Source organism: Peromyscus eremicus, chromosome 8b (genome assembly GCF_949786415.1).
Source record: "Peromyscus eremicus chromosome 8b, PerEre_H2_v1, whole genome shotgun sequence".
Classification (NCBI taxonomy): Eukaryota; Metazoa; Chordata; class Mammalia; order Rodentia; family Cricetidae; genus Peromyscus; species Peromyscus eremicus.
Genome location: NC_081424.1, coordinates 48,056,084 through 48,075,614, shown reverse-complemented (window position 1 = coordinate 48,075,614; position 19,531 = coordinate 48,056,084). Strand labels below are relative to the sequence as shown.

At 47.5% G+C, this 19,531-nt stretch overlaps 1 protein-coding gene across 1 annotated transcript in view; it reads right to left on the bottom strand.

The window, feature by feature from the left end:
* Mthfd1l (methylenetetrahydrofolate dehydrogenase (NADP+ dependent) 1 like) overlaps window positions 1–14,285 on the bottom strand; it is a 189,338-nt gene extending 175,053 nt beyond the window's left edge. The window contains exons 1-4 of the mRNA XM_059272782.1: window positions 13,875–14,285; window positions 6,983–7,067; window positions 5,534–5,584; window positions 5,394–5,447 (exon numbers count right to left, since the gene is read on the bottom strand). Of these exons, the coding sequence (XP_059128765.1) occupies window positions 5,394–5,447; window positions 5,534–5,584; window positions 6,983–7,067; window positions 13,875–14,113 (429 nt within the window). The 5' untranslated portion in view covers window positions 14,114–14,285. The remainder of the gene's footprint in view (window positions 1–5,393; window positions 5,448–5,533; window positions 5,585–6,982; window positions 7,068–13,874) is intronic.
* Window positions 14,286–19,531: the final 5,246 nt, after the last annotated feature.

Sequence of the window (19,531 nt, the reverse complement as noted above, 5' to 3'; positions counted from 1 at the left end):
GTACTGGGGAAGTGGAGTCATGCAGATCTCTGGGACTTCCTGACCAGCCAGCCTAGCCTAGTAGATGAGCTCCATGCCAATGAGAGATGCTGCCTCAAAAATGAAGAGGTGGGTGACTACTGAAGAGGTTGTCCTCTGGCTGAGGTATGCACGTGCACAGAAACACCTATGCAACCAGAGTCCTAAAGATGCACCTTCAGTCCTTGTTGGAGACTCTGGTGTGAAACACAGTGAAGAGTCCATTTCCTCTTTATAGCTTAGAGAAGCCCCAAAGAAACCTGGACGAATAAAGCTTTTAATAGCTTCATAGTTCCTATGGTCCTACCATGTGCTAAAAAACAACATCAACAAAAAACCCCAGAGCTTCCCTGTTATTCCAGTTTAGACAGACAGAAGACAACTCCCTGCCAAATGACCACTTTCAAGTCAAACACCTACCAGTTTGGGGGGAGGTTGGGAAGCCTACAGCCAAGCCCCTGACTGACCCAGGTCCAATGGCGCCTTTGGGTCTAAGACATCACGTGCTCAATAGAGGTTTCCCAGCAATGACTCCAACCAGTGTCCCAGGCTCTGTGGTTCACTGGATCCAAGTGGCACTCCAGAAGCCTCTTCTAACGCTCAAGCACTGAGACTGATTCGTCTCACTTCACAAAACCACTGACTCAGAAATGGGAAGACTCCTACTCACGTATGTGGGTCCCACTCACAGGAAGTGTCACCTTACCATTTTTATTTTATTGCTTGGCAAAAATATCTGTGTTATTACTACCATCTGGTAGGGAAGGAAAATGCTATTTGGTACAGAAAGAAAATTTGTCTCATTCATTCAGCTGTGAACTGAAGTTTCGGGGGGTGGGGGAGTAACAGAATGTGAAAGATTCTGCAAGGCTGGTTAGAACTTCATGATTGTGGCTCATTGGAATGTTAGAGATCCGGGGATAAATTATCTTGGGCTATCTTTAATCCTTTTTATAGCTATTCGCTGCTCACTTATGTATTTAATCTAACGTCCTTTAACTACCAAATGAAATTCACTAGAACTTAGCAACACACCAGTAGCTTCCACCAACCTCAGAGGACTTAAGAGGCTTATAGCAGACCAACGAAGAGGCTTCAACACTGGCATCACATAGCACTGAGGCTTAGAGCAGAGACTTGCGTTCCTGGTTGGCTGTTTTCACATGTATGTATGTGTGTGTGTGTGTGTGTATATATATATACATACATACATACATATACATATATATATTTCACATATATTTATATTTTGTTTGTTTGCTTGCTTGTTTTTTTGAGACAGGGTTTCTCTGTGTAACTGTGGAGTCTGTCCTGGAACTCACTCTGTAGACCAGGCTGGCCTCGAACTCACAGAGATCCGCCTGTCTCTGCCTCCCGAGTGCTGGGATTAAAGGTGTGTACCACCATCACCCAGTTTCATCAATGTATTTTTAAAGTGCCTTGAGTGATGACTTTTTTTTGTTCTACTACTAAAAATCAAATCAAAACAAAACAAATTCTGTGAAGCTGGGAGGGAGCTGGAAAAATGGCTAAGAGCCAAGAGCACTGGCTGCTCTTCTAGAGGATCCGAGTTCTGTTCTAAGGTACCATTGTCAGGTGCTCACAAGCTCCAGGGGATCCAGGATCTCTAAACTTCCTGGGCACAGCACTCATGTGTACACACCCAACCATCACAAGTTAGAAAAACCAACCAACCAAACAAACCAAACATGTTCCAAGCATCTACTTTGTACAAGTTCTAAGTAAGGCATCTAAACTGCCCTGGTAAACCTCCTATGCTAATAGGGAAGCAAGTCTAGTCCTGACAGCAATAACAATGTAAGTTCTGAAAATGATCAACAATGTAAAGAAAAACCAAGCGGAACAAACAGGGTGAAGAGTCACAGAATGAGGGGGGCCAGAGGTTACATATAAGCAGAGCTCAGGATAAAATAAGGAATTGGCTGGGGGAAGAACCAATCAAAACAGAACAAAACTGGAATTAGAAAAAGCTTAATAAATTACGACACTCAATATAATGCCATACTCATTTATCAAAAATTCCAGGAAAAAAAAAAAAAAAAGGGAGTGTGTGTATGTGGCGGGGGTGGGGGGGGTGGGGGGGGGTGGTGTTGGTAAATGAATCCTTATCAAAAAATTGTCAAACCAAGTGTGCTAGGTGTGCATCTATAATCTTGGTACTTGGGAGGTTGGGGCAGGGGGATTATGAGTTTGAGGTCAGATTGGGCTTCAGAGTGTTTTCACGGCTAGCCCAGGTTTATACAGCTGAAACTATCTAAAGAAGATGAAAATGTGACTACACACAGTGAGTGTCCTGGAAACAGCCGGCCTACATTCTGAATTCCCTGCATTCTGTTACTGTGGGTGCCCTTCATATTTGGTACTTACTATAACTAGCAAATACCTTATTAACCGCTTGCTTAATACCTAGCTTCCCTTCGTCCTTAGAAATGATCTAAAGGCCTCCTGGCATTAAGACCACATTTCCCCGCCTCCTTCACTGTCTGGCCAGACAATGCGGTTGCAGCAGATGGGATAGGAGCAAAATTGTGGTTTGCTGAAAAGATCCTCAGAGGGAGGGAAGAGTGTAGGCAGGAGTCTGCCTTCATCCTTTCCCTTATTAGACAATGACCTTTACAGAGATGCTGGGACAAAGACATAGCGGAGACTCTCAACCTCTGTGCACAGCAAAGAATTATCTTTCCCCATACATAGAGTCTTGATCAGACGCACTTCATGACAGTTACTAAAGACACAGAAAGACAGACCACAAAAGCACACTCCCATCTCATCAGTGACTGGTCCAGCGGCTGGTTCCCACTGACCAAGCAAAACAAAATGCATGTGAAAGCAACCTCTGGTCAAGCTTTCTCCTTCCAGATGCCTGAACTTCGGGGTACCCTCAGGCTGAACAGGCAGACAGTGACCCCTGAAAACAGGCTGGCTTTGGGTTGTGATGTATTGTGTCCCCTAATATACTGTGTCTCCCAATAAAATTTACCCGAGGATCAGAGGGAAAAGCCAGCCACTACATTAACATAGAAGTCAGGCAATGGTAGCACATGCCTTTAATCCTATCACTTGGGAGACAGGGATCTGTCTGGATCTCTGTGAGTTCAAGGCCACACTGGGAACAGAGCCAGGCATGGTGATACACACCTTTAATCCTAGCACTAACCATAGAGGTCTGGAGGTCTGTACGGGCAGGCAGGAAATGACAGAGCTGGGCAGGAAGAGGAAGTGATGTAGCTGGGCTGAGAGAGCAAATGAGAGAACAGAACAGAAAGGCATATAAGTGTGAGTAGACAGGAATTAGCTCGCTTTGGAAGCTGTGGAGGTGGTAGGTGAGGTTAGCTGTGGCTTTTCCTATTCCTCTGATTTCTCTCAGGCTTTAACCCCAATTTCTGGCTCCAAGTTTTTTTTTATTAATAAGACTGTTTAGCAATTTGTCTACATTGGGTAGCAACATTCTCTGATCTATTGCCACCAAGCCACTCCCTCATTCCATTCCTCACATACAGACTTATTCCTCCCTAGAAAAGAAAACGCTTCTGTCCAACTCTGAAGGGGACTGCAGGTTACTTCATACTCTAAGGTTTTTGGTTGCTCTTCATCAACTGTGAAACAAAAAGACACTCAAGGGAAAGTTCCAGAAATAAACAATTCATTAGTTGGAAATTGTGCACCTCACTGAGTAGCACGGTGAGATCTAGAACCAATCAGACAGGAATCAGCCCTCTGTCTAGCACATCTACACTTGTGTGCGGGACCCGTTCCTTAGTTACTCAGGAGTCACCTGAATTCCCAGATCAGCTGTGGTAGCTTCACAGTGTTAGTGCTTAAGTAACTTCGCTTTTACTGAGTAACCGTGCCAAAGCATGAGAGCATCAATGCTGGTGATTGAGATGAGACAAAGAGAAGCCACACAGTGCTACAGGGTCTGTACTACTGGCAGTCTGAGGTATGTGCTGGGTGTCTTTCCCTGCCCTAATCATCTCTGTATCTAGCAATGATCATTTTGAACACATTGAGTAGAGTTGCTTTTGGTCCTGGAGAGAACATCACCATGACAGGTAGAGTTGACTCCACCATGGTGATATTTTATTTGTGCTGAAATGTGTTGATATTTTATTTGTATGTTAATAAATAAAGTTTGCCTGGAGATCAGAGGACATAGTCAGCCATAAACAAAAGTCAGGTGGTGGTAGCATAGGCCCTTAATATGATCACATGGCAGGCAGAGTCTCTGTGTGTTCAGGGACACAGCCAAGCGTGGTGACCCACGCCTTTAATCCCAGCACCAACCATAGAGATCTGGGGGTCTGTATAGACAGAGGCAGTGACGAGGAAGTGAGGTGTCTGGGCTAAGAGCCAATGAGAAGGCAGAACAGCAAGACAATAAAGGCACAGGTTAGACAAGAAGCAGCTGGTTCTCTTGGGACATGGCGAGCTAAGGTTAGTTGGTGGCTATCACTATTTCTCTGATTTCTATGGCTTTCACCCCTGTATTTGGCTCTGTGTTTCTTATTTAATAAGACTGCTTAGAAAGTTATCTTCAACTTGGTGGTACTCCACAGAGACGCTAGAGCAGTGGGAAGGAAGGGCTGTGCTTCACATGACTTTGGGATGCTTTTCCTAGCAAGTGACTGTTGATTCCCCAACATCATTCACGTCTTCCCCCAACACCCCCCAAACAAACAAACAAACAAAATAAAACCCCAAACTTAGTTATTCTGGATTCTGTGATTTCAGGTTTTCTACCCCAGGAATCCTAATCTACTCCTCCTTGCCACAACCAGCCAGAGGAAAGGTAGTCACAAAGGCTCCTGCCCCAGACCAGGACCATGGCACACAGTCCAGGTCTGTCACATGTTTATGAGGGCTGCTTCTCCCACACTTGAGATGGCACCGGGGAGTGATGCTGACAGGCACAACTAGAGCGATGTGGCCCAGGATGCAGGTTCTACCAGCGGTCCCCAAAATGCCAATGAAGGAGTCTCAGAATGCTAAGCCTAAAGAGGCCCTTGAAGATCACCCTGTCCTGTTCCGACATCACATCAATACGACTATGGTGACCCTGAGATGCCAAAGGAATGGTCCAAGGTCCAAGATGCTGCAAAACCAGAGCCAAGTCTCCCGACACCCCCAGCCCAACAGTTTTCTCATGAGACGCTGCTGCTTCTCCAGTGAATGAACAGCTACAATGACATGATTTCCTAGCTTGTCTTCAGTAGGAACCAACCGGAAGGGAGAGAGGTGATCAGATGTCTTTCCCCTGGAAACTCAGCCACAGGAGAAGGCTGAGCCTGCACCCACCCCTCCGTAAGAGGCTGATAGGCCCGATGAGGAAAGGAAATGAGCTAGGCTGACATTACCTCATCCTCTCCGCTGTCTGGAGGCAGGCAGATGTGAGTGATGTCTAGACCAGCCTGAAAAGGAACACAAGATTCTCTGTCACCACAAGAGAATATGCTGTTAGGAATTCTAATGAATTGCTAAAATGACCCGTTCTCACCTCCTTGGCCAAATTCTGGTTTACTTCCTGCATCAAGCTATCACCACCTGCCTAAGGGCAAAAGAGGAAAGGGAGAATGTCACAGCATGAAAATACCTTGACAATGTATACCAACCACAACACAGAGATCATGTTTGTGAATACAATGAACACAAGTGACCCGAATACAAAGATGATAAGAAAAAATACAGAAAAGACTCTTATTGCCTTTGGAAATTGGGCTAACAGCTGGGATTTACGTGCATATTAATTTCTTGGACTTACAAATTACATCATTTAAAAAGTGACAGATTGCACGTTACAGGATATGCTGGTTTGAAGGAGAATGCCGCCTCACAGGCACATGTTTGAATACTTGGTCCCCAGTTGGTAAACTGTTTAGGAAGGATTAGGGGGTGTGGCCTTGTTGGAGGAGGTGTGTCACTGGTGGTGGGCTTGCATCATTTCCAGTGTGTTTCTCTGGATCCTAGTGGAGGCTCAAGATGTACTCTCCCAGCTGCCCTTATCCCCATGCCTTTGCTCTGTCATAGACTCTAAACCTCTAAAACCATAACCCCAACCGGATGCTCCCTTTTACAAGCGTCCATGGCCATGGTGTTTGGTCATAACAATAGAAAAGTAACTAAGACATGGGGCATATAAAGATGACATCATCATAGCCAGCATCACTGTCTGTGAAACACCAAAGACAGGAGTTTGGAAGTTTGTGTCTGTGTACTTAGGCTGAATGGCTACATGGAACCAGATTCCCAAGAAGTCCAAGTTCCTAAACCAATTCCCCTGCTGTGGGGAGATGTGGAAGCTTTCCAAAGGATGCAGGTCACATGGAACACAGTTCCATAGTCTCACAAACCAAGGTACCATTGGCCGCCATGCAGGCTGCTATTCTGATACTGGAACATCCTGCCAAGCATCACCATAACAGGCCAACTACTGGGCTGAATTGCTTCCAGGCCTGGCCCATCCTGTTATTTTCCTGCACCTGTCACCACACAGGGATGCCAATAACACAGTGCCAACTGCAGCTCAGGACTAAGGGGCCGCAGCCAAGGAATAAACACGGGATGCAAATTCTTCTGACATACTCGTGACTTTTGACACTTGGGCTGTAAAACATTAATATGCACCTGACGTTACCTATCTGTCTTCCCCAGAAATGAGAAAGGACTGACTTGCAAGCCGTATTTGCTAAGTATTCCTAAGTGCATAGGGGTTAGTATCTACTGTGTCCTGTGATTTATGTGGGTGTCTACCTCCTGACCTCAATGTGCCACCTACGCGCATCTCAGAAGGTTGAGTGATTCCAGCAGGGCAGTGTCTAACCTGTACACACAACAGCACTTGCCACTGAGTCCACTGCTTTGACAGGACATACGTCTGGTCTCTGTTCCTAAGTATTTGCTAAACTGCACCATAAAATAGTAGGAGAGCACCATGGTCAGCGCTTACCTGGATAACAGCAAGAACTGGCTTAAAGGCAGGGTTTTTTTCTTGCAACAAAGTCAGCACTTCTTTGGAATTGTGAATGACCTCTCTATACGGAGAAAGAAAAACACCAGAGTCACTTCTTTGTTAGGGATTAGAAAGGACGGGCACAATGCGTGTCCTTACAAAGCCTGTTGCTGTAAGTGAACCAGACAACAGAGGGAGACTGAGACTGAGCATGAGGGAAGGCAGGGCACAGAGGCACCAAGGACTGCTGATGCAGGCAGTGTGTATGGACACAAACCCGTAGTCCCGGCTCTAGGGAGGCGGGCGGGAGAGCATTGTGAATTCAAGGCCACCCTGGACTACCTGGTGAAACCCTGTCTCGGAAAACCAAAGAAATTCAAAAAGAAGCATTAAAGCCAATTCTGGATGAAATGTGACCACCTGATTTTTTTTTTTTTTAATTTTTATTTTGCAATACAATTAAGTTCTACATACAGGCACAGATTCCCTTGTTCTCCCCCCTCCCGCCCCCCTCACCTTCCCCCCAGCCCGCCCCCCATTCCAATCTCCTCCAGGGCAAAGCCTTCCCCACAGACTGAGATCAACCTGGTGGACTCAGTCCAGGTAGGTCCAGTCCCCTCCTCCCAGGCCGAGCCAAGCGACCCTGCATAGGCCCCAGGTTTCAAACAGCCGACTCATGCAATGAGCACAGGACCCAGTGCCACTGCCTGGATGCCTCCCAAACAGATCAGGCCAATCAACTGTCTCACCCACTCAGAGGGCCTGATCCAGTTGGTGACCCCTCAGCCATTGGTTCATATTTCATGTGTTTCCGTTTGGACCACCTGATTTTTAAAATACGTAGAGGGAAACAAGCTACCTGTGAACATGAATTTCCAAGAGGCTAAATTTTTTCTCTTGTCGTGTCCAAGTTTAATATAATAAAAAGTCTGGAGCCAGTGAGGGGACTCAGTGGGGGAAAGTGCTTACTGCTAAGCTTGCCAAGCAGAGTCCATCCCCCGGACCCATATGTAAAAGGAAGGAACTGACTTGACTCTCCCAAGTTGTCCTCTTACACACACACACACACACACACACACACACACACACACACACACACACGTGTGTGTGTGTGTGTGTGTGTGTGTGCAAATAAATAAATGGAATAAAAAATTTTAAAGTCTTGGTTTCTACTCTACACAAACCCATCCTTTCACCATATTCCCTTGAGGAATTAGTTTGGGGTACGATGGGAAAAGAAATGTGGGAATGGTGATGGCTGAGTGGGGTAGGACAAAGAAATGGTGTCTCTGGCTACATTCCGGGTCCCAGAGTTGAAAGGAAGGATTCTAAGGCAGAAGAGGAGGGAACGGAAGAGGGAAATTACAGATGTGGGAAGCCGAGGATGCAGTAGCTTGTGGGGCACCTTCTGAAGACAATGTTAGACTGATGGGACCACTTCCTCTTCTGCAAGCAGTCTCGCTCCGAGCCCAGGGAGGGCCACATTCTCCTTCACAGCCAAGCAGAGGAGAGGCGCCTCTCAGATGTGCAAACCTATATAAATATGGCAGAGCCAGGCTTCCTTTCTAGAACTTTCTAGAGAAGTCACTTTGGAAGCCACCATCACCTCTACGCCACGCCTTCACTGGCACGTCTCCAGCCATCTGCTCTGTTTCTCTCTCTCTCTCAAGGCAGACAGAAAGGCTACTCAAAGCAGTGCCCAGTTTCAGTGTTAAAAGATTTAGTCGCTCCCAGGGACGGCAGGGTGAACCTGGGGCCTCACACAAGCTAGACAAGCACCGTAAGGCACTGCCAGCTTCAGGCCACCTTTAAATACCGTTCTCAGTGTTAATTACATGCACCTAACAAGTTTCAAAAAATGAATTTATTCTCAGCCAGGTGCCATCCGTAGTAAGCCGCCCGAAACAAACAAACGTCTCCCAGTTTTCAGAGTGGTGGCTGAAAAATGTTAAGTGGAAGGTGCTAAGCTCTGGTGCAGGTGGACACAGGGAGCAGGGTGCTCAGAGAACCACAAAGAGTTCAAAACTTGCACCGGAGTTAACCTTCCTGCTGTCACAGACACTAACCCAGCCAGGCAGGCGTGTACTGCTAGCAATGATCTGTTTTGACTTTGGTTTTATATACTTGGGACAAAGCGGTTCAGTCTCCAGGGAAGTAACTTCATTATTGTGCTCATACGTGAAAGATTTGGAAAAGTTCACTTCTCCAGTGATGGGTCACAAGGGTTCTATGCCACATGGTCGCCCAGCCTGGCGGAGCAGCTAAGTTACTATGAGCCAAGCTGGGTCCATATTTTTGCTTGGTCTCGGGCGGTACTGCGGTATGAGCACCAAGCACATCTGGGCCTAAGAATCCTCTGGGGACCATGATAAAAATCAAGGTTCCGCCTCAGAAAGTCTTATTCAATATGCTGGCCTGGGGTCCAGAAATGTATCATTTTAAATTAGTGCCTGGGGGTTCTGGGGCATGGCCTATGGATAACAGCCAGGCCTGGCACTCAGGCCTCCAGTATACTAGAGAAGTCTTCTATGGAGGCTGGCTTCCTCACCTGTGGAACAGGTAGATTTCAGTGGCTCTTTACCTTTTTCTTATTGTTTGGACACATTGTTTTTCCTGCTACTAAAGCTACCTGTTTGGATGGGAAATGTCCCCCACACAATCATGTGTCTGAATACTTGCCCACCTGCTGCTGTTGCTGCTGTGAAGGTTGTGGACCTTGAAGGAGGTGGGGTCTTGCTGGAGGAAGTGGGTTACTGGGACAGGGCCTGGAGGTTTCAAAGCCTGGCCCTACTTCCGGTTCACTCTTACTCCTGACTTGGGATACAATGTAACCAATTGCCTTCCCTGCCTAGCTCCGAGCTTTTGCTGCGGACAAAATCCATTTGAACTGTGAGCCCAAACACACCCACCCTGACTCCCTTGGGTTGCTGTTCGTCAGGTTTTGGTCATGGCAACCAAATTTTAAACCTAAGAATGCACAGCAAAAACCCCTCCCGTCTTGCCCACCCTCACATAAAGGAAAGGAGCATTTCAATGGGTAAGCTCGATAGGTTTAAAGGCTTGAAGAAATGGCTCATCAATTAAGAGCACTAGTTGCTCTTCCAGAGGACCACCATTCAACACCCAGCACTCATCTGGGGGCTATCACCTGTAACTCCAGTTCCAGAGGTTTGGATGCTTTCTTTTGGCCTCCAAGGGCACCAGGCATATAAGTGGTACATAGACACACATGCAGGTAAAACACCCATACACATAAAAAAAAAAAAAGTCAGTTGTCAGACAGAATAATTGAGGTATGGGCAAGTAGAAGATACAGCTACACCAAGGGGGTCCACAATGAAATAATACCACTTAAAAAAAATTTGGCTGGGGTGCCCATCCACAACTGGCCGTTGGTATCATGTTTCCACTCCTTTCACTGATTCTTGCAGTACAAAACAATGCAGTAAAAAACAATGCAACAAACAGCATCCCCAGGTCCAACACATCTAAAAAGTAGCATCAATGTTTCCAAAGATGTGTCTATGCCTTTGTGGGGGAAAACCTCAGTTATGCCTGGAAACAGTGTAGCTAAAACTTGAAGCATCCTATGACTAAAGATAGGTGGGTTAAGGTTTAAGCTGACATCTTTCTAATTCTACCCGTTAGTGACACTGTTACTATTTCTGTCCCTACCACCAGCTCTGTCATCTCCGCCTGGCTAACTGCGTAAAGCCTATGAGCTGAGCACAAAGCTGCCTTGTCCTAACAACCACATTCCTCCTTCTCCCTGTGGCTAGCTGTGGCCATGCTCCAGTGTGGGCGGAAGCAGCTGGCCATGTTACTGAAAACTACCAACGCTATCCCTGAATGCTGGGACCATTCGTTAACCAAGGTCCACACTTCTCATCTCTTCCAAAGGCAAAAGAAGGATCCTTCTAGGAATATGAAGCTGGTCTCCTTCAAAGACAGTCACTAGTGTTTAGAGTCCAGGGTAAAATCAGTGGAGAGCCGTTTCATAACTCTTTGCTTCGGCCATTGGTAGACACATCCCCCCCCCCCATAGCTTCCGTGATAAAGCTGACCCTAGCTTCTTCCTACAGACAGCGTTTCTCCATTCCCCTTTTTCAGTAACAGGATTCTGAGTTTCCAATGCACATAACCACCTGGGTCTCCCAATCTCTCTCTGACCCCAGCTACTTCCTACAGACAGTGCTTTCCCAATCCTCTTTTTCAGTAACAGGATTCTGAGTTTCAACTGCATATGACCATACCTGGGTCTCCCAAGCCACTCTCCTGCACCTGGCTGGGATCATGTGACTAGCTTCTGGCCAAAAGAAGGAGGTGAAGACTGTGTAGTGAGTAGTGACACACAACCTGGCTGGCAAGTGACAAGACCAGAAATCAGGAGCAATGAGTAACCACCCTGGGGACCATTCTGGAGCCTTTGCTCTGGATATTTCCTTTGGGTGTTGCTATGGAACACCAACCACTCTGTAGCCCAAGCCTTCGACATATGGACCCATGGGGTCCAACAAACAGACTGCTGTCACCTACTCTGCAAGTGTTGGGGGTTGACACTTCCTTGATTGATTGACAAACAATAACCAGAAATCACAATATTTCCAAAAATGACCTTTCAGATCATGGCCATTGAGCCACACCATTCTGTAACTGTCGCTGTGCTTCTTGGGGACTAGATGCCATATGGTTTCTGATGTACACAGATGATGGAAGAAATACCATCCTAAGCTCTTGCACAGCTACTTACTCCGGGTAACATCTAATCTCATCACTTCTCCACTTTCCAAATCCCACAGGCGCAGGCAATGATAAATTAGCTGTCATGGCCACAAGACGCAATCGATGGAAAGACAATTACTAGGTTCAGAGCTGTTCAGGATATGCATTCTAGGATTGCTAGGATAGTATAAAGCTTATGATGGCTTCCCTGAAGTAGATGGCATTGTGCTTTCCATTTACAGGTGAAGAAGCTGAGACCAATGGCCTGTCCAAGCTCTCATACCCAGTAGTACGGGCACATTGTAAAAAGGTTCCTAAGCACTGTCCTCTGGTCCTGTAGCAGAACCAGGAAACCACCACCCATTAGCTAAAAACGCATGCACGTGCGCATACACCTTTATTTAATTTATGTGTTCACATATGTTTGGGGGCACGTGTGTTGGTGTGTGTACACACCACAAGTCAACTTACGGTGTTGTTCCTCAACAGTTGCTCACCTTGGTTTTGGAGATAGGACCTGTAACATTGGTCTGGAGATCTTGAACTCTGCTGGGGGTGGGGGTGGGGGCTGGCCAGTGAGCCCCAGTGATCTGTCTGTCTCCGCCTCCCCAGGACTGGATGACAAGAGTATCCCACTACATCCACATGGGTGTAGGGGATGGAGCTTAGGTCCTCATGCTTGGCCAGCCAGTGTTTTGCTAATTGAGCGATCTCCCTACACCGGGCTTCCATTTTAAAACAACAGGTAGAAACATAAAAACAAGGATATTTCATAGCATGAAAAACTACAGGAAATTCAAATTTCAGTGTCCATAAAATGTTGAATTTTATAAAAAAAATCGTGGGAATTTGTTCTTCCTTGTTACAAAAGTATCTATGTGGTATTTTTAATTTTTGCTTCTTAGTCCTGCTGTGGGATGTTCTGTATGGCAAATGTGTTGCTGATTAGTCAATAAATAAAACACTGATTGGCCATTGGCTAGGCAGGAAGTGTAGGCGGGACAAGGAGGAGAATAAAGCTGGGAAGTGGAAGGCTGAGTCAGAGAGACACTGCCAGCCGCCAAGATGAGAAACAGTATGTGAAGATGCGGGTAAGCCACGAGCCATGTGGCAAGGTATAGATTAATGGAAATGGATTAATTTAAGCTATAAGAACAGTTAGCAAGAAGCCTGCCACGGCCATACAGTTTGTAACTAATATAAGTCTCTGTGTTTACTTGGTTGGGTCTGACCGGCTGTGGGACTGGCAGGTGAGAGAGATTTGTCCTGACCGTGGGCCAGGCAGGAAAACTCTAGCTACATAGTCCACTAAACCTTAAGTATTTACTCTCATGCCCGTTACACGAAGTTTGCAGATCCTCGTTTATTGTAAAAATAATAATTATTTGTTGAGGGCTATGTGCGACAAACCCCGGGCCATATATTTTTGCTCATTTAACTGTTTCCACGGCCCCATTGGGAGCCAGACCGGTAAGGGCTTTCCCGCCTCCCGCAGGTAGATCCCTGGTGGGTCCCTGGAACCGCAGTAGCCAAAGCAAACCCACTCGATAGGGCCTGCTTCCTGGTCTCGCCCGCAGGGGCAGAAGGCTGAAGAGCGGGGGAGGGATGTGGGGACCGGACGCAGACTCGGCGTCTGCACAGATCCCCACTGGACAGAGAATGAACTTTCCAGACAGCCGCGCCGGAGCCCGTGCGCTCTCCGAGCGGCGATGCTGGGGACTGTGCGCAGCGACCTCCAGGGCTTCCGCAGTGGGTTTTGCCGGAGCCTCCTGGGGCAGGGACAGCAGTGGCGGGATGGCAGGGCCATCCTCCTTGCAACTCTCCCGCCCTGGGCCGCGCCGCCCCTTTCCTGTCGGCGCCACGCCCGGCGCGGTTGCATCAGAGCCGGAGGCGGGCGACGCACGTGGAGCGGGGCGTGCGGTCCGTGAGGCGCGCGCCGGCCGGGGGATGCTCTCACCTACAGGGTCCCATACTCCTGGCGTCCCTTTCCCCCGACACGCCCTCTCTGCCGCCAAAAGCCAGGCGCCCCTAGCAAGTTGGCACCAAGCATTCTCTGCCTCCCGCCCTACGGAAACGGTCCCTCGGGTCTCCCAACCACCGAGAGCTCTGCTGTCCCATCCTTGGGTCCCTAGTTGGGGACCGGCGCGCAGGCAAGCCGGACACTCACCTGACGATGGAGTCCGTCCCGGAGGCCTCTGGACTGCCGGGGCCACGGATGCTGAAGGCCTGGCCATCTTGCAGCCGCCGCCCGCGCACCCCCTCGGGGTCACCACCTCCGCGGCTGCTGCTGCGGCGGCCGCTGCTGTTGCTGCTGGAGCTGCACAGCTCACGGAGGCGACGCGCCGGGCCCGGGGGCAGCTGCTGATGGCCGAGCTGGCGCAGCAGGAGAGGCAGGCGGGCGCTCATGGTGCTGCGGGGCGCGGGGCGACTGGTGCTCTGGAAGCGCCGAGATGCGGCAGCAAGTTCCTCCCCTGCTTGGCGAGGCTGGCGCCAGAGAGAGCCAAGCTACACAGTAACGGGCCGGAAGCAGGAAAGACTAGGCTCTTCCTCGTGGGAGGAACAGAGGCCCCTAGGGGGCACTGTACCTAGTGGCCGTGACGTTCGGGGGGCGGGGGCCAGCGGACGCGAGGCTGCTGGTTGGAGTTGCCTGAAAATCAAGGCATCGGGGTGGGGCATCGGGGTGGTGCTGAGTGAGCCCTTGCCCTGAGGTTGTAGGGCCAACCCTTCTGCATCAAAACTAGGCGACACCCTTGGTCTTCAGAATGCAGCTCACTTTCTGTAGGAGGTAGTGGCTCCCAGTCCAGTGTAGAGCAGAAGGAAGGGTTTCTTACATGGGAAGTGGGAAGTGGCCTAAGGGTAAATGAGTCAGTACTTGGGGTTTGTAATGTTGGCTTTGTGGCCTCCTGCGAGTCACTGGCCTCAGGACTGAGAGTCTTACGAGGTTTATAATTTCCAAGGCCAGTGGGAATAAGATTGTAACTTTCTAGTCCCTAAGTAAGGTGGGATAAAATTCGTTCAAGGTAGACAGGTTTTGGGTCCTCATCCTGCGCCGTGTGCTGGAAAGATAGGCCAGTTAACCCCAACCAATGTAAGAAATTGCATGGCATTGATTTCCAACCGGGAGAACCTGGGGTTGCAGAGCAGTCATTGGTGTGCTGGCAGAGCTGTGAGCTTGCCCAGTTCCAAGGATGAGCCTCCTCCTTTTCCTGTTTAAACATTTTACTTATTTATATGAATGTGCTTGCCCGGGCCCGCAAGTGGAGGTCAGACGACAACTTGAATTTTTATGGGGTGGGGTGGGGGTGGCGGCGGGAGTTCTGGGGCTGGAACTCAACTTCTCAGGTTTGGCTGCAAGTGCCTTTACCTAGTGAGCCGTCTCGCTGACACAGGGGTTCTGCTTTTGAATTGCATGGCCAAGCAAGTTCCAAAGAGGGTGTTATGTAAAGCTATGTATCTGAAAGCTCTAGATAGGGAAGGCCATTGCGTTTGAGGAAAAAAAAAAAAAAAAAAAAGTGCACCCGATTGGAACCGGGAATCACAAAAACTTACTTGCTGTGAAAAATCCCGATGATGGAAGTGAGTCAGACAGTAAGCCATTTTGAAGACAGTGTTTGAGAGGCTGTCTTCACTTATCATCACTGCTGTGGACTGGATATGAACCTTAAAGATCCATACGTTAAGGACCTGGTCACCAGCTTGTGATGCCATTGGCAGATGAAAGGATATTTTAAGAGTTGAGGGCTAGATGTAGGAATCTAGGTCATTAGGGGTGTCCCTACGAAAGGGATATTGGGACCTCTCTTCCTTCTTTTCTTCCAACTGCCATGAGGCAAACAGCTTTGCTCCATGTACACACCCCTCCTTCATGCACTGCCTTGCCACAGACCCCCAAACTACAGGCTGGCCAGCCGTTTATCTCAAGCCATGAGCTCATAATAAAAATCCCCCCGCCCCTTCTTTTTTTTTTTTTTGGTTTTTCGAGACAGGGTTTCTCTGTGTAGCTTTGCGCCTTTCCTGGCACTCACTTGGTAGCCCAGGCTGGCCTCGAACTCACAGAGATCCGCCTGGCTCTGCCTCCCGAGTGCTGGGATTAAAGGCGTGCGCCACCACCGCCCGGCCCCCCGCCCCTTCTTAATAGCTGCCAATCTCAGGTATTCTTTACAGTAATGCAAAACACCGTCGAAAGCACTCACGATGATCCAGCCCTGTAGAGTGTCACACTCTTCCTTTCAATTCGGTGACATGCTAAGGTACAATCTGTCCCCTCGCCTGCAGGCCAGTCATTTTAAACAACCAACATTATATTTCTAGTTTTAAATTTTTAAGTCTTAAAATTTTAAGTGAGCTTTTTGTTTGTTCTTGTATTGGACATTAAGGTAATTTGTTTGAATCACTGAATTATGGGCTACAATGAATTCATGTCAGTTGTCTGAGAAATGACTAATAGAATGTCATATTTCACACTGTTTGAACTAAGGGCTAGCCCATCATGACTTATTTGCAATCTTAATGGGCAATTAAGAAAAGAAATCACGTGAAAGTTCAGAATAACAAATGCCTGTGCTGAGGGGACAATTAAGGTAGTTTACTCAAATGCTCAGAATATTGATGTGGATAAGCCCAGAATCTGTGGCCAGTCTGGACCTAAAGACAACACAGTCTAGCCCAAGCCGAGGTGCTATCACTACCCATGAGGAACATTTAGAGTCTTTCATAGGGTTATTCAATAGGAAAGCCCCTCTTAAAAGCTCAGAGGGTGAAGGCTTGCTTCCCAGCTAGTGGCATGATTGAGATTCATCAATAGATTAATTCGTAAGCAATATAGCTGAATGGACTGTTGAGAGGTAGGACTTACCTGGAGGAAATAGGTAACTAAGGTGAAATCTTGAAGAATGTATCTTGTCCCTGGATCCTTCTTCTCTTCTCTTCCCCTGCCCATCCCTGTCTCCTCACTGCCATGAGGTGAACAGCCTTGTTAGCCACATGCTCCCACTTCCAAGGCCACAGAGGCAGTCACTCATGGACTTAGCTGTGAGCCAAAATATAGCATTCTCCCTTTTAAGTTGTTAATGTTGAGTATTCTGTCCCAGGGATGAAAGGCTAACTAACATACACAGGTATGGGGCACACTTGCACTATAAGAGAATTGTTGGGAGGTATTTGATTACGCTGTGCAAAGATATGTCACTCTGTTTGGTTTAATAAAAAGCTGAACGGTCAGTGGTTAGGCAGGATTTCCAGGCACAGAGGATGCTGGGAAGAAGAAGGGTGGAATCGCCAGCTGGATATAGAGGAAGCATGAGTTAACAAGCTATGGCTTGTAAGTTAATAGAAATGGGTTAATTTAAGTTATGATAGCTAATTAGAAACAAACCTAAGCTATTGTCCAAGCTTTCATAATTAATGAGTCTCTGTGTGGTTATTTGGGAGCTGGCTGGTGGGACAGAAAAATCCACCTACAGAGAATAGAAATCGAAGACAAAATTCCCAGGTTTGTTTCATAGACAAGCAGTTGTGACCGAACACTGAGAGAGCTGTCTAAATTTAATGACCTAAAAAGGAAACGCTGCTTAAGAAAAGTCAGTTACAGTAGGAAGAAAGGTCTCCATTATGTTGAGGTCTTTAAAAAAATGTATTCACTAATGTTCTTTCCTAGTAGACAGGGGTGATTCTGTGCATGTGGCACTAACACTTGGTGTAGCTGGAGAGTTTTCTCTCCGGCCCCCATCAAGCCCTGGCAGTCCGACAGCCCACTTATAAAATAAACACACAGACGCTTATATTATTTAAACTGTTTAGCCTAATGGCTCAGGCTTCTTGTTAACTGTTCTTATATCTTAAATTAACCCATTTCTATTAATCTATACTTTGCCACGTGGCTCGTGGCTTACAGGTACCTTACATCTCACTTGTCGTGGTGGCGGCTGGCAGCCTCTCTCTGACTCAGCCCTCCACTTCCCAGAATTCTCTTCTCTGCTTGTCCCGCCTATACTTCCTGCCTGGCTACTGGCCAATCAGCATTTTATTTATACAAAGCAATATCCACAGCAACTTGGACACAAGTTAAACAATATATCTGAGTTTAAAACACTATTTTATGGCCAGGCAGAGCCCAGAGGTGAAAAGAACTGGCTGGTCTTATAGAGGACCAGGGTTCATTCTCATCACCCACATGGTGGATCTCAACTGTAACTCCAGTTCCGGGGTGGGGTGGGGGGATCCAACTCTCTCTCCTGGCTTTTATGGGCTTTGCAGGCATGTGGTGCACTTACATACATGCAGGTAAATACTGTTATGCATAAAATAAAAAAATAAAAAACCTCACATATCTATAGAGTTCAGTTACTCTGTGGCAGGAGCTATCCTGCAGCATGTGGGAAGGAATCCCCTGTGAATAAGATAGCTCTGGACCCAGGTCTCACTGAGTTTACTGTGTAGGGTGCTGTGGGCCACTGCCAGTTAAAGGGGAGTTGTGAGTATCATGGCTCTGGGTCTCAGAAAAGGAAAGGTACCACCCTAGACCCAGAGAGTCATCAAAAATCCTCCTGGAGGAGGTGGCCCTTAGGCACTTGAAGACAAGGATGGCTTAGGAGCTAAGTAAAGGCAAGAGTGGATGTTGGATAGTGAGTAGACTGGGTAGAAAGAACCATAAGAACAGAAGCCTGTAGTTTGGCAAGCATAATGAATTTGAGTTACTTAGAGGTTGGAGGAGGGTAGGGAAAATGAACATTGACAAGTCAGGCTGAAGAGCCAACTGCCATATCATAGCTGGTCATGTCATCTTGTGAAAGACTATCACCCCAGAACTACTCCCTTGAAATGGTTAGGGTGATGGTCTCTGTGTTATGTGTATCCTGCCACAGTTTTTTAAAACATCAAGAAGACAAAGGGTAAAAGAAAAAGAAACATCTCAGATGATCAAAAAAAAAATTTTGTTAGAGGCAGCTTCTATGTTTTTGTTTTTGTTTTTTTCCCCCAGCAAAGAACAGTTGCCCTGTGCAGAGGCCAAAGCAAATGGAGGCAGAGGTCACCAGGAGTGATCGAGAACCTGAGAAGCCAGTATCCATGAAAATAGGGAGGCTACTTGGTAGATACAGTGGTGGTGAGTCCATGGTGTGATGAAGACTGCAATCTATAGGCTACACTTTCACTGGGTGAGGAGGAACAGCCAGAGTGGTGTATGGATGTTTTACGTGCATGCATGTCTGTATCACATGCACACAGTGCCCGTGGAAGTAAGAGGGAGGGTGTTGGATCCCCTGGAACTGGATTTACAGAAAGGTTGTGAGTTGCCATGTGGGTGCTGGGAATTGAACCCAGGTCCTCTGGAAGAGCAGCCAGTGCTCTTTACCTCTGAGCTATCTCTCCAGCCAAATTCTTTCATTCATTGACTAGGGCAGGTTTGATAGTTGTCCCTTGAAGACTGAGGATTCCTAAAGACAGCATTTCTCATCTGTGGAATAAACTCAATACTTGTGTGGTTCCCCCGACTTCTGGAAAGTGGTGAGTCTGGGGGAACAAGGGCCACTGTAGATGTGAAGCTCACTCTGTCTGCCCTTTACCCCTGACCTGGGAAACCAAGGCAGGCTGACTTACTAGCCTGTAAGTAGGGAAACTCTCCACATGGCTCTCAGTGGTGAGTTCCATGCTGAGGATCAAGCATGTGGGGAGAATAGGCAGAGACAGACAGAGACATGGAGAGCTGACAGGATGCCCGTAGCTGAAGTTATCCTGTTCCTGCCCAGCTCCCACGGCCTTCAGACCCAAGCAAACACACAGAGGCTTATATTATTTACAAACTGTATGGCCTAATGACTCAGGCTT